At 46.2% G+C, this 12211-nt stretch overlaps 1 protein-coding gene across 1 annotated transcript; it reads right to left on the bottom strand.

The window, feature by feature from the left end:
- Window positions 1-3579: 3579 nt before the first annotated feature.
- On the bottom strand, window positions 3580-11909 carry lhx4 (LIM homeobox 4). The gene is made up of 6 exons (XM_057039220.1): window positions 11512-11909; window positions 8735-8906; window positions 7382-7584; window positions 6693-6847; window positions 6421-6592; window positions 3580-5755 (listed from the first exon to the last, which is right to left on the bottom strand). The coding sequence occupies exons 1-6, from the start codon at window positions 11588-11590 to the stop codon at window positions 5367-5369; spliced, it is 1170 nt and encodes a 389-aa protein (XP_056895200.1). The 5' UTR covers window positions 11591-11909; the 3' UTR covers window positions 3580-5366.
- Between the last annotated feature and the right edge of the window lie 302 nt (window positions 11910-12211).

Raw genomic sequence — 12211 nt, 5'->3', positions numbered from 1 at the left:
TAGTTTTGATGCGTAATATTGTGTTTTGCTTTTTGTGGAACATTAAGTGGGTTTTAGGATTTCACAGCTTTTTTTTCCTTCGTCCACACGATTCGTTCGAAACAGTTATCGGGATTTACAGTCAGAGCCTGACTCCTGAGTGAGCAGTTTCATGCAACACTGGCAAATGGAAGCTGTCTTTTAACAGCAAAAACTGTGAGCGGGACCACACTAATGTAGGTGCAAATGGCTGGCCAGGTTTAGCAGGAGGGAAGGGAGATAGGGTGAAGGAAAAGGTCAGAAACGAGAGAGCGCATTGAGCCAAGGAAGAGAAAAGAAAGGTGTCAGGATGGTGTTTCTGCAGCCTCGGCCTACAGCAGGGATGCTAAAGGTGTGTCTAGCCTTTATGGCTATAAAACTATAATCTTTCTCAGGGAGGAAGGTTTGCAGCTTAATCCTGATAGTAGGGTGGGAGGGAGTTGGTCTCCAGTCCCTGGACAGGAAGTTGCCCCCACAGCAGGGGGGCCTGATACCCGATGGCTGGTCCACCTCTGCTTTTAAAGTCTCTGGAAACCACCAGTAAAGAAGCACTCAGACAGCAGAGCATCATGTGTTTATGTTTAAATACGTTGTTGGAAATACTTCTGAAAAATCTCAGTTCTTAGTTAATACTTGATTGACCAGTTGATTTAGTGGTAGTTTAGCTGTGTGTGTGTGTGGTGTGTGTGTGTGTGAGGGTGTTGGGCGTTAAGAGAAATACAGAAGTAAACATGGCACTTTTTTCTGTATTGAAATCACCTGGTGTCCTCAGCTTCTCCAGACTTTGTTATGTGAGTTAAAGGACAGATCCTGGACTTAAATTACTCCAGGAATTCCACAGTTGAATTGGAGGTCAAAGGAATTCCACCCTGAGTGATGACTCAGGCTTTTTGGAGATGAAGGGGCGGTTACATATAGGGCTTTAATCACCCATCTGGATTCTTCTTTCTGATTACTGTAACCTTAAAGGCCTCTTTTCAGATGACTTAAAACTGCAGCGTAACTCAAGGGACAACTGGCCCCAAATGTTGGGGTGGGGTCGCATTTTGTAAATGATCTTACCGTTAAGCTAACACCATGCAGCTTAACAGCATAATTTAATATTTGATAATAAAATTGCATCATGATCTAGGGAAGAGATTTGAGTTGTTATTATTATTATTAGAGTTGTTATTATTGTGAATATTATCATTTAGAAGGTGGCTGAAGTGCAGCTTGTGTAGAACCTCTTTGTTCTCCTCTGAGATGTCAGGCGGGGGTCAGAGGTCACACGTCCTGCACTGGACGGGGCAGTCCGGGTTCTGTTCCTCAGGGTGGAAGGATGTTCAGGGGTCTGCAGAGCTTTAATCTAACTGATGCTGCTGGAATATGGGATGAGGTTCGGACTCCGATTGGGAGCATCGGGTGAAGGGGGGGTTCTGGTGGTCCCTCTCTGTGGTTCTGTCTGCTGGGAAGGACCTCTGATAGATGAGCTTTCTTTAAATGCAGGACAACAAACTGCGAGACAACAAATAATCCCTCAGCAGCTGCCATCGAACGCGGGAGCGTTCTCATTTAGATCCTAATATCAGGAGCTAATTCACTGGTGTTTGAGGACCAACGTCTGGTTTGTGACCCTCCTTTTCTCTTCTCTGGAGTCTTTCTCTCACCATCATAACAGCCGCACCATTGAGACCCAAAAAAGACCCAGTTTCACATTGAATCTCCAGTGAGCCCTCAACCTTGAGGGTGTCATTGAAAGGCCTCCGCTTGACTTCGGCCCCCGTTTTAAGACTCACTCAGTCATCCCCCGGATCGCTGCACGCTCAGAGCTGGACGGAGTCATTTAGGAGAGAAAAATGTCCTGTCCTGATGCCACGCCACTGACTTTCAAGACAATAGCTGATCTTATCTATTTTGCATGTTAATTTATGCCCTTTTGCTTCAGGCGAGAGGGGGGGGGGCAAACAGTTTCATTCAGGAAGTTTATAATAAAAGCTTGGCGATCAATGATAATGGCGTTTGTGCTCGTGTTTGTCATCTTCGCCAAAGCAACAGTGGTGGAGTTTCCACAGATTTATTTGTATACTAGAGCTGTAAGTGGCGTGTAAATTATCCTAACTGTCCGTGCGGCGTTTTATCTTTGTAAGGCGGTACTATTAGAGCCCATCCATTATTGCCCATAACGCTCCCAATCAATGTCGAAATAAAAATCTGTTCAATTTGTGGCTTTTTATGCAAACGTGCAAAACTTCAGCCGGGCTGACTCTTTGCTTTTTTTTGTTTTTGTAACATAGCGGGGGGGAGATAAAAAGCAAAGGAATCGATAACACTTAGGTTTGGTTTAGGTTGGCGTACACAAGCTCTGCATACAAATGAGTTTTCTACAGATGTACAATGTGGTGTAATTTTATTATAATTCTATGCACAGTTATCAATCACCGCAGTTACAGACGGGAGTAAATCGGCTGTAACCTGTGAGCGTTTAGCAGCGCAGCGAACCTTTAAAACACATCAGAGCTTGACTTCTTCAGAAATCCTCAAACATAGGGGTGATGCTAATGAACGCAGATGTTCCTTTGATCATTTTAGTCACTTTACGCTTCCTGCTGCCTCCAGAGTTCAAAATTGTCCAGCAATGATAAAAGCACCAAGCACAGACACACCTTGTTTACTCTACAGGCAGCGGATCAACGCCTGTAATGACAGATTCTCCTGTATTTGCATATGTGACCTGTGAAGTGTCTGTTATCCTCTTTCTGCCCCACCTCCCCTCCTCCTTGACCCAGCTGACCACCAACAGGAGGGGGGGGGGGGGGTCTCTCCCTATAAAGCAGATATGTTGACTGTATTAACTTAAAATATTGATTCACAGGTACTGTTTCTGGTAATATTTCCATTAAAGTATTGAATTCTTCAGTGAAATGATGATTACATAAAATGTTTCCAGTTCCAACTTCAGGGGTTAAAGATCCTACAATCTTCTATTTACCCATTAGCATGTGAGCTAACAGCCTACATATGGGCCATATTCCCTCCTCGCCTGACCACAACGTATACTTGGCCATATTTCACAAACACTCCACAATTAGTTAACAGCAGAGGGATTAAGAGTAGATTTAACAGTGCAGCTCTGCAATCTGCTCCTGTGTCTCTTTAGCACTGAGAGGATCAGCAACTCCAGCCAGGCATCTGTTTCCCCACTTGTTTTATTCCCCCCCTTCCCCGTCTTTCTTTCTCTCTTCCTCCCTCTCTCTTCATGCATCTTTCTTGTCACCCCCCCACCCGGAGAGCGAGAGAGGAAAGCGGCATCAATCACTGTTAACTGACTGACCGCCGTCTGTTGGTGGTACTAAATGGATCTCCACAATTGAATAGAGGCCTAAGTGTGTGGTAAATGCTCTCAATGGGTAAATGAATTTGCGGGTTAACTCGCTCTAAGAGCGTTTAGATAAGGCAAAAATAATGAAAACACCTACAGCGGTTATTTTTCTTCTGATGTATTGAAAACAAAGTTCAGCTGAAGATCTTCATTCATCACCGCCGGCCGGGCTATTAAAAAGAAATGCACGGGATGCTAACCCAAAGACAATTCAGCTTTATTTTTCTCATATAGATTTGACTGTACACAGTTCATACCATTACACAGAAGGCATAAATGAATAAATTCAGTGCTCTCTTTTACATCTTTCTCAAAGACACGTGGCAATAAATAGCTCATGAAACAAGACGGTCAACACATGTGGGTTTTTTTTTAAACTGTACAAAATTTACAACAATTAAGATGCAAACTCCCGAGGCAACACAGACGTAGCAAAACTGTGTCGGTAAAGTGTTGGTGAATGATTGGAACCCTCCGGGTCACGGCCCACAGAGACCTTTGAAAATCCTGGTAGACGTAGGAAAGACTTAGAGGCTGCTAATGGAAGAGGTTTGTGATGAAAATGAACGTTCTCTCCCCCCAAAACCCTTTAAACCCTCTTGCTTTCCCATTTGCAACAGCATTTTAGAATTCAGAGTTTAGAGACGTAACCTCTGAACCCTTAAACTCAAACTCTTATTGGGTTCTAATCAACTGCTTCTGCTAATTACAGAGATTACGTTTGAAATGTTATTTAAGCTCGTGGCCTGAACTGCAAGAAATAGAAGAGCCAAGCAGTCGTGCTAGCAGTGAAGCTACGGCCTGGTTGATGGGGGGTGGGGGGTGTTGTGTGGTAATCCCTCTGACATGATGGCTGGTGGGGGCAGAACAGACTGACAACACATCTGGGGGGAGGTTTGGTGGTCAGTAAGTAGGTTGAAAGCAGGCAAAGCCAGAGCTGCGTCAGGCTGAGTAGATTACCGGGAGAAGCCTGAATCAGGCTGAGGAAACAGAAGAGCCAACACAAACCCGCTCTATCAGAACAATGTCTGTAAATAAATCTACATTCTTCCCAAACTGCTCATTCATGTGCATCAAAATAAAGATAAATTAGATAAATGGATGAATCTGATCGATAAATGAGATGTTACTGAAACAGCTGAGGGCCGATCTCCTCCCAACTCTTGGACTCCTTTAACTTTGACGGCTGCAGACGGACACGTGAAATATGGCAGATCTGTCTCTGACTCCCAGACAGACACGGGCAAGGACAAGTCAAGCACCTGCAGTATAAATATAGAAGAGAGACCTGCAGACAGCGTTGGCCCTCACTCAAGCAGCAGACATCGGTTTCTACGGGCGCAGGGACAGACCAACAGCCCGCTACTTTCCTAATGACCTTTAAGCTTCCGTATTACGTTAAAAAAAAAAAAAAAAAAAACATCAGCATGGTTCAAAATTCACACTTGTGCCACTGATCTTGTAATTTTCTCTCCCGATGAAACACTGCTTTTTTTCTTCTATTTTTTCCCGCCTTGTGCATATGTCCCTCCTCTTTTTCTCCCTTCCTTGCTCCGCTTTTCCGTCCACCGGCGTAGAAAAAGAAGAGGAGAGTAAAGTGCATCGCCAACGTGGAGGCCGGACTGCAGCCTCGGCATCGATCAAGGGAAGGACGGGAGCTTTGATCCAGGTTGTAGCCCTGTTGTCGTTAGACCGCGATGGTTTACTTGCACTCCGCGCCCGCTCGGGCCACCTCCGCTGAAGTGAACGGAAACGATAAAGATGGACTTTAACTCAAAAACCGCGAGAGTGTTGGGATGCAGCAGTCTGCAGCCTGGAGGCTCTCGCTGCTGCTTTCCTCCAGACCCGACGCCATCTGTGACAGCCACACATCTGGTCTTCTCTCTCCCCGTCGCCACGCCGACACATGTCTTGGAGATCAATACAAACGTAGAAAGCCTTCAGCACCAGTCCAATCATGTCCTCGGACTGATCCTGTCTTCTCGACTCAGAACTGGGAATGGTCCATCTCGTCCAGCCATGAGGCGGGGCTGGTGGGAAAGTCGGGGTATCCCGTACTGCTGCCTGTGGAAAGATCTGACGTGGGGCCACCCGCCATCGCCCTCAGCGCCTGTCCCACGCCACCGGGTCCGCCCGGCACCACCAGACTGTCCATGGCGAAGCCCAGGTTGTTGAGGAGCGGGGTGTGGCCCGGCAGGGAGGTGATAGAGGAAGGCGACTGAGGGAGACCGTAGGGGCTCCCCGCTCGAATGTCGTGGTAAGGCTGCCCCGAGGCGTCGACGGAGAAGCCCCCGTTCAGCACCGTGCTGCTGGTCACGTCGCCCACGCTCCCGTAAAGCCCGTTGGTGTGCCCGAGGTCAGACAGGACCTGGTCGTCTGTGGGGGAGATACTGGCACTTAGCACGAGTCGCGTGAAGACTTTGACACATCAACAGCTCCGTCAACTACAAGAGTATTATAAAGTTGTTAGATTTCAATAGAGTTAAGTGCTTTTATTGGAGATTTATTGTGGCAACATTGCGCGCTACTTTTAAGTGGTTCACCGATAAGCATTCGGATTTTGTTGGGTGAGAAATGATGCACTTTCTTGCTAACAAACGAGGACTGTTTATGTGCAATTATGGCAGCACAAAATACTTCCCTCCCCTGTGTGGCTTCAATAACAACAAAGCCCCGGAGCACTTTCTCTCTAATTGACTAAAAGCCTCCCATGCTTTATAGAGTTTGTGTCACCATGTTTTCATTTCTCATAAAAATGGCTTCTTTTAAAAAGACTTTTACGACTACCCAAAATGGGTTTTGCCACCATGAAATAACAAAGGCTTGTCTAGAATGTGGTTTGCACCCCACTAAAGTCCCCTGCTCTTCTCCAAAAAGCTCCATCGTGGTGACAAATGGAGGGACGATAAGTTTGGCGGGAAATGAGAAAGTCGCTTTGATTTAGCTCCGCAGTCAGCGTCCAGCGACGCCAGCGTGATCAAAACGGCCGATGGCGATACAGGAATCTCTCCGTCAAGCAAGACTTTTCCACGCATTCGTACCTCTGAAGCTCAGCTCGCTGTCGCTGAGGCCTGCATCGTCCGCCGAGCTTTCCTTCTCCACTTTCGTTCCACCTCGGCTACGTTTGACGCTTTTATAAAACTGGGTCCAGCGATGTCGGCCTGCGTCTTTCTTTAGCCGCTTTTCCTTCGCTCGTCTGTTCTGGAACCACACCTGACAGAGGGAATCATAACAACAAAGCAGCCCTTAGAATCATAAATGGAGGGTAAGGTTCAGAAAACCCCACCACTCTGAATCCAGGTCTTCTTTTTACCTGCACTACCCTCATGTCCAGCCCTGTCTCGGAGGACAGCTGCTCTCTGACGTGGCGTGCCGGCTTTGGCGAGTTTTTGTAGGCACTTTTGAGGGTCTCTAGCTGCTTGGCGGTGATGGTGGTCCTCGGTCGTTTGGTCCCGGCCTCCGAATCGTCTGAAAACATCATTACAAGTTAGACTGACTCACATTCGTCATGTAATCTGAACAGGAAGTGCCCCCTGGCCTCTGCGTGGAGTACATGTGTGTCAGATGAAGTCAACGGTCGTGTATAGCAGTGTATTATTGTCCTTGTGCATCTGTCCCACTCCCCAGCAGAGGACATAAATCTACTCAGCTGTAGCGCCAGAGGAATGGAGTTATTGGAAGCGCAGCCTATGAGAGCACTCCTTCACTTTACATAATCAATCAGAGATGCATGGAAATCTCAGAAGAGAGGGAGGCAGCATCCACACCCAGATGACAAACAACATAGATCCAGCCAGCCGACATCTCACTGCATTACACAGTTGATAGTTTGATCACATCCTTTTCTGTGATTCCGGCGTCGTTAATTCAGGCCCGATGCATTAACACTGATGCATCAACGCAGGTGCACGTAGACGCACCCATGCACAGGAAGCCTTTTTCTAGTTTTCTAGTCTGTAAAATCTAATGTTTGAAGCAGCTGCTTCCTCTAAAGTGACGTACCATTTTGTTTGGCCGCCTCATAGTCCACCTTGCACACCAGCCTCCCGTCCTCCATGAGGTAAAACTCGTCCCCGGTGGCCAGCTGCCGGCTGCACATGATGCAGGCAAAGCAGTGCAGGTGGTAGACAAAGTCCTGCGCTTTCCGCACCACCTGCATCGGAGGGATCCCCTGTTGGCACGACGCGCATTTTGTTCCGAACCGCCTGCAGGGAAACACGAGCAACACGGCAGCCATTTAGAATATTTGATATAAGAGCACCTGAAGGACTCCAGAACCTTATGTCACACCAGCCCAGATTAGTAGGGATGTATATATATTTTGCATTTGCAGCAATGAATGACCCACCCTGTCTTGATTAATACGATCTGCAGCTGCCGGGGAAGAAAAGGCTGCATTGGAACGCTTTTCTGTTAACAACAGGGCTGTCTACAGGCTGATGGATGGAAGAGATCAATGCGATGTGTTGTGGGCGCGCGCCCCTGCGAGTGTGTGCACGCGTGCGTGTTTGCATGTTTATGTAGTTGCAGATGAAGTACTAAGAGCGGAGGAGGAGGAGGAGGAGGAGGAGGAGGAGGAGGAGGAGGAGGAGGAGGAGAGGAGGAGGAGGAGGAGTGCCAATAGTAAACGCACCCTGAGGAGAACCAATATAACACTGACTCAGGAGAGGCTTTAAATCACGTGACCAGCCCCCAGAAATAAAAAGACAAGGTGAAGCCTCCAAATTACTGCCAGGCTGTGCACGCCACCAGATGTGTGTCTGACTTATTGTTCGTGCGCGTGCATGTTCTTCCAACAGTCAGCCAGAGTTGGAACATGTGCAAGTCAAGCCTGCTGTCCCCTGGGTGGGCTAACGCGGTTAGCGCTCAGTGACGGCCGGAGCTCTTTAGGTCACATTCAGGGCCGGAGCATTAAAACCTTTCAAACCTGATTTAGTAAAAAGGTCGGATCTGCTGATCCTGTTTTGAGTAGAAAATCAAAACCAATTTTATTCTGTAAAGTAAAGAAGGAAAGGGGTTTTAAACCCCCCTCCCCCCCCTTTTTTTTTATCCCAGAGCAACCAGCAAAATCATAGATGTAGAAGAAAAAGTCACTATTATATCACATAAATATTGGATTAATTAAAATACAGATGCGTAATCTATATATTCATATCAGTAGTTGAAAGTGGACCATTTAAAACTAGAGACATGATAATGAAAAGACAGGATTATTAGTTTGTGGTTGTATCACAAATAAGTATCAACTGTATTTTTGAGGGCCTAACTAAAATAAGAATAATTTAGTATAATGAGGTGAACTCAACAAAGACGACATTTGAAAACAAAAAGCAGCAGAATAAAAGTTTCACTGACTTGAAAAAATCCTCCTTGCAGTAGACGCTTCCTGCCCGGGAGAAACATTTGTCCGCCAGCGGAGTCTGACAGTCGGCGCACTTGAGGCACTTGGAGTGCCAGTGTCTGTCCAGGACCTTCAGGATGAACTTGTCCAGGATGTGTTGGCTACAGCCGGCACACTGAGGGATCTCTGCGGGGGGGGACAGTACATTCAATAAATAAAACATCAGCGGAAGATTCAAATGCGTAAAAACAGGCGCGTTCCGTCTTTATGTTTAAAGGTCAAAAAGGTTGACCGGTTTCACATTTCCCTAACTATTTTTCTGTTGGAAAAATATTTTTAAGCAAATTAATCTTTTATGGTTTATAGTCTAGGTCCTTAAAAAAATAATTTGCTAATCATTTTGGATTTGCAAAGTATTTCTGCGTTTTTATATATATATAAGTCTATGTATATATAAGTCCATATATATATATATATATATATAAACGCAGAAATACTTTGCATATAAATCAAATAAAAAAACAAATGACAACGTCTAATATCCCTCTGTTAACGTGTCCCTGTTGTTTGCCTCTAAGACACAATCATCCATGTTTTGTCGCTGCGCTTTACTCTGTTGCAGCAGCAGAATCAGTTTTGACAGTCGGATCGATTCTTCTGAATTTATTTATTTCTTTTACATTATCTACGGTGACATCAGTGTTAGCAGGTGAAATGGCTGCTGGCTGACAGGAATTACATTTCAAAATGCAGACCACGTGTGCGGACACATTTTTAAACGTCTTGATTACTCGTGATTAAAGGCACATGGCGTTATTTTTTGTATTTCTTTTTTAAATTGTCATTTAATTACCAATAAATTAAAATTTCCATGACATGATGATTTCATTTCTAAAGATTAAGATAAATACTTTAACAAACATGAACACAGCTTATTTTCGCAACCGGCTGAAATATATTGCAATTTAAGGAATTTTTCGGCAATTACTTTATTCTAGCCGCATCCGCGCTTTCTTAAATACTCAAAGGATAACCCGTGCTAAAATATCATTATCAACAGCGAGTTCAGACCATAAAACACTTTCTGAAAATAGATCAGGGACGAACCACCGAATTTAATTTATCATTGTTTTCTTTGTTGTTTGTTTTCGAATTATAAAAATATAAAATCAACAATTTTGCGATATTATAGGCAATTTTAACTACAATTACCTGTATTTCTTCCTTTAGCTGTGTTAAAAAACATGCCTTTGAAACAAGATACAGCTATAAAAACAGGTTATTGTAAACAGCCAAAGGAAAAGAGCCAACTGTAAACACAGAATATTCCTACGCATGAAGAGATTTTTTTCCTGTCGATATTCCTTTAAAATAATAATAAATGTTTGGAAAAGTCTAAACCTAAATATGTATTTACTTATGGATGGATGAAGTTGAGAGGATAGTTGTGCTGAAAGGGAAGCAGGAGGATCTTGGCAAAGCTAGTGTGCGTGCATGTGCGTGTATGCGTGCGTGTGCCTTTGCGTGAGCGGATGAAAGAAATGAAAAAAAGAAAAGCTCGTGTCCACTATCCACTATTAGGTTTTACTATTTAGTTTCGCGTTCTGCGTTATCAACACACAGGCAATATTGTTTTTAGTTTTAATTCCTATAATTAGTAAATTACTTCAGATGTTCTGAATTATGGAAACGGCGTAACATCTTAATGTATATAACAGTCAGGTGTAATTGGCCTGAAAGAGCGGAGAAAATGCGGCGCGAATGTTTAGATGTGTTGCATTTATCAAAAGAATAATCCAGTTTAAATCCAGGATGAATGCGGGCTCTGTGCGGGTTGAGTAGCAGGATATTTCTCCAATCTTTTAATCTGCTGAGATTAATAAAATTAAACATGATAAAACGACCTTCCCCCCTTTTCTGGACAGTTTGAGAGGGACGGGTTTTCTTGTTACGCCGCTTTTGTTTGTATGCGTCGTTAAAAAAAAGTCATTTAAACTTAGAAAGATAATAAACCCATTTTGCATTCGTTTCTAAAACGTACAAGAGACTCGCGTTGTTTTGAAAACCGTGATGATAAATAACGAGGTCAGAGCAAAGACGTGTCTTATTGCGATTGTCGGGTCAGATTAGAAGGTCTGGGCCAGATTAACAGCACCAGATGTTGGCTCATTCTCGCCTTTGACGCGCCAACAGTCTCGCACACCGCGCGCACACCGCGTGCGAGACAGTCGGGAATGAAAAGTGATGATTAAATAACCGACGGCTTCCAATCACCATGGAAAGATTGAAACAAACTTGCGCGGAGGCCTGGCTCCAGAGAGGGCAGCGGCGCGGCCCGGGCGTTTATCACACGCGTGCACGAGTATCAGTCACAGTCAGAAGGAATTCGCCCGACAGGTGATGACAGCAGCCTCTGATCTCTGCGCCCTTCTGCAAATTAACCGCTGCTTGGCGCAAAGTTTGGGGCCAACCTGTGGGGGAGGCATGAGGCTAAATAGGCCTCTGCTGCTTTACGCCGCGGACTTATTCATCTTTCTGGCCGAACAAAGTGTCTCCAGGCGGCAACAGTCGCACTCCGCAGCCGCTTCCGAGGCGTCCGATGCTGCAAAGCTTAATCACAGACGAAGCGAATGATAACGCGCCTTTATGCGAGCCGGATGACACGTTGCTGGCCTGTGCGCGACAACCTGCGGGGTTCACCCTCGTCTCCTCATCCCCGCTCCAGCCCTCCGTCCCCGCAGAGGAAACCCGCAGCACATCGGACGATCGATTGAGGAAAAAAGGGTCTTACGCTGCAGTGGCACTCCGAGAATCTCCGGTAAACTCTTCACAGGACTCTCTGTCGGTAGGACCGCCGCACTTTGCATCATCGTGATCCAAACCGGGATACGAACGCACGCGCATACACCCGCAGCACCGTGGGCGCACCACTCCCCCTCCGTCCCGTGTCGTGGAGAAAAAAAGAAATGCGAGAGTGCAGGTGTCGGGCCCGTCTCTGCAGCTCCGCCACCTCAGGCTCTCTGCTCCCGTGTCTATTCCCGGGGATGCTGTCCGTGCCGTGCCGTGCCGAGCTGTTTTGGAGTGAATCCGACAGGCTGCCCTGTCCATTCAGCGCTGCAGGGGCGGCGGGGCCTGACGTCACCGCGGCAGAGACTTAGTGAGGACCAATGGGAGCTGAGGAAGAGGAGGCCCCCCCAAGCATCCTCCATAGGTGCACGAGAGAGAAGGAGGAGGAAGAAGGGTCTACATGGCAAATGTCTCCAGAGAGGCGGAACCTCGATCCTGGGGAGACCATAAATAGCTCACTGCAGTGGCTCAGCGAGGGGCTCCGGACCCGCGGGGGTCCTGCTGCTGAGGTGTTGGGGAGGTTTTCCCTTTCGTTTTTAGGGATCCTGGACGTTCTGGTTGGGATGTTGTAGATGCAGATCGATGTGAAGGTTTCCAAAAATGACCCCGCCGTCATAGTCTTTGCGGAGCACGCACACACACCC

The sequence above is a fragment of the Takifugu flavidus genome, chromosome 7 (assembly GCF_003711565.1).
Source record: "Takifugu flavidus isolate HTHZ2018 chromosome 7, ASM371156v2, whole genome shotgun sequence".
In the NCBI taxonomy this organism is placed as follows: Eukaryota; Metazoa; Chordata; class Actinopteri; order Tetraodontiformes; family Tetraodontidae; genus Takifugu; species Takifugu flavidus.
Note: the sequence above shows the minus strand (reverse complement) of the source record. Positions and strands in the feature narration are given on the sequence as shown.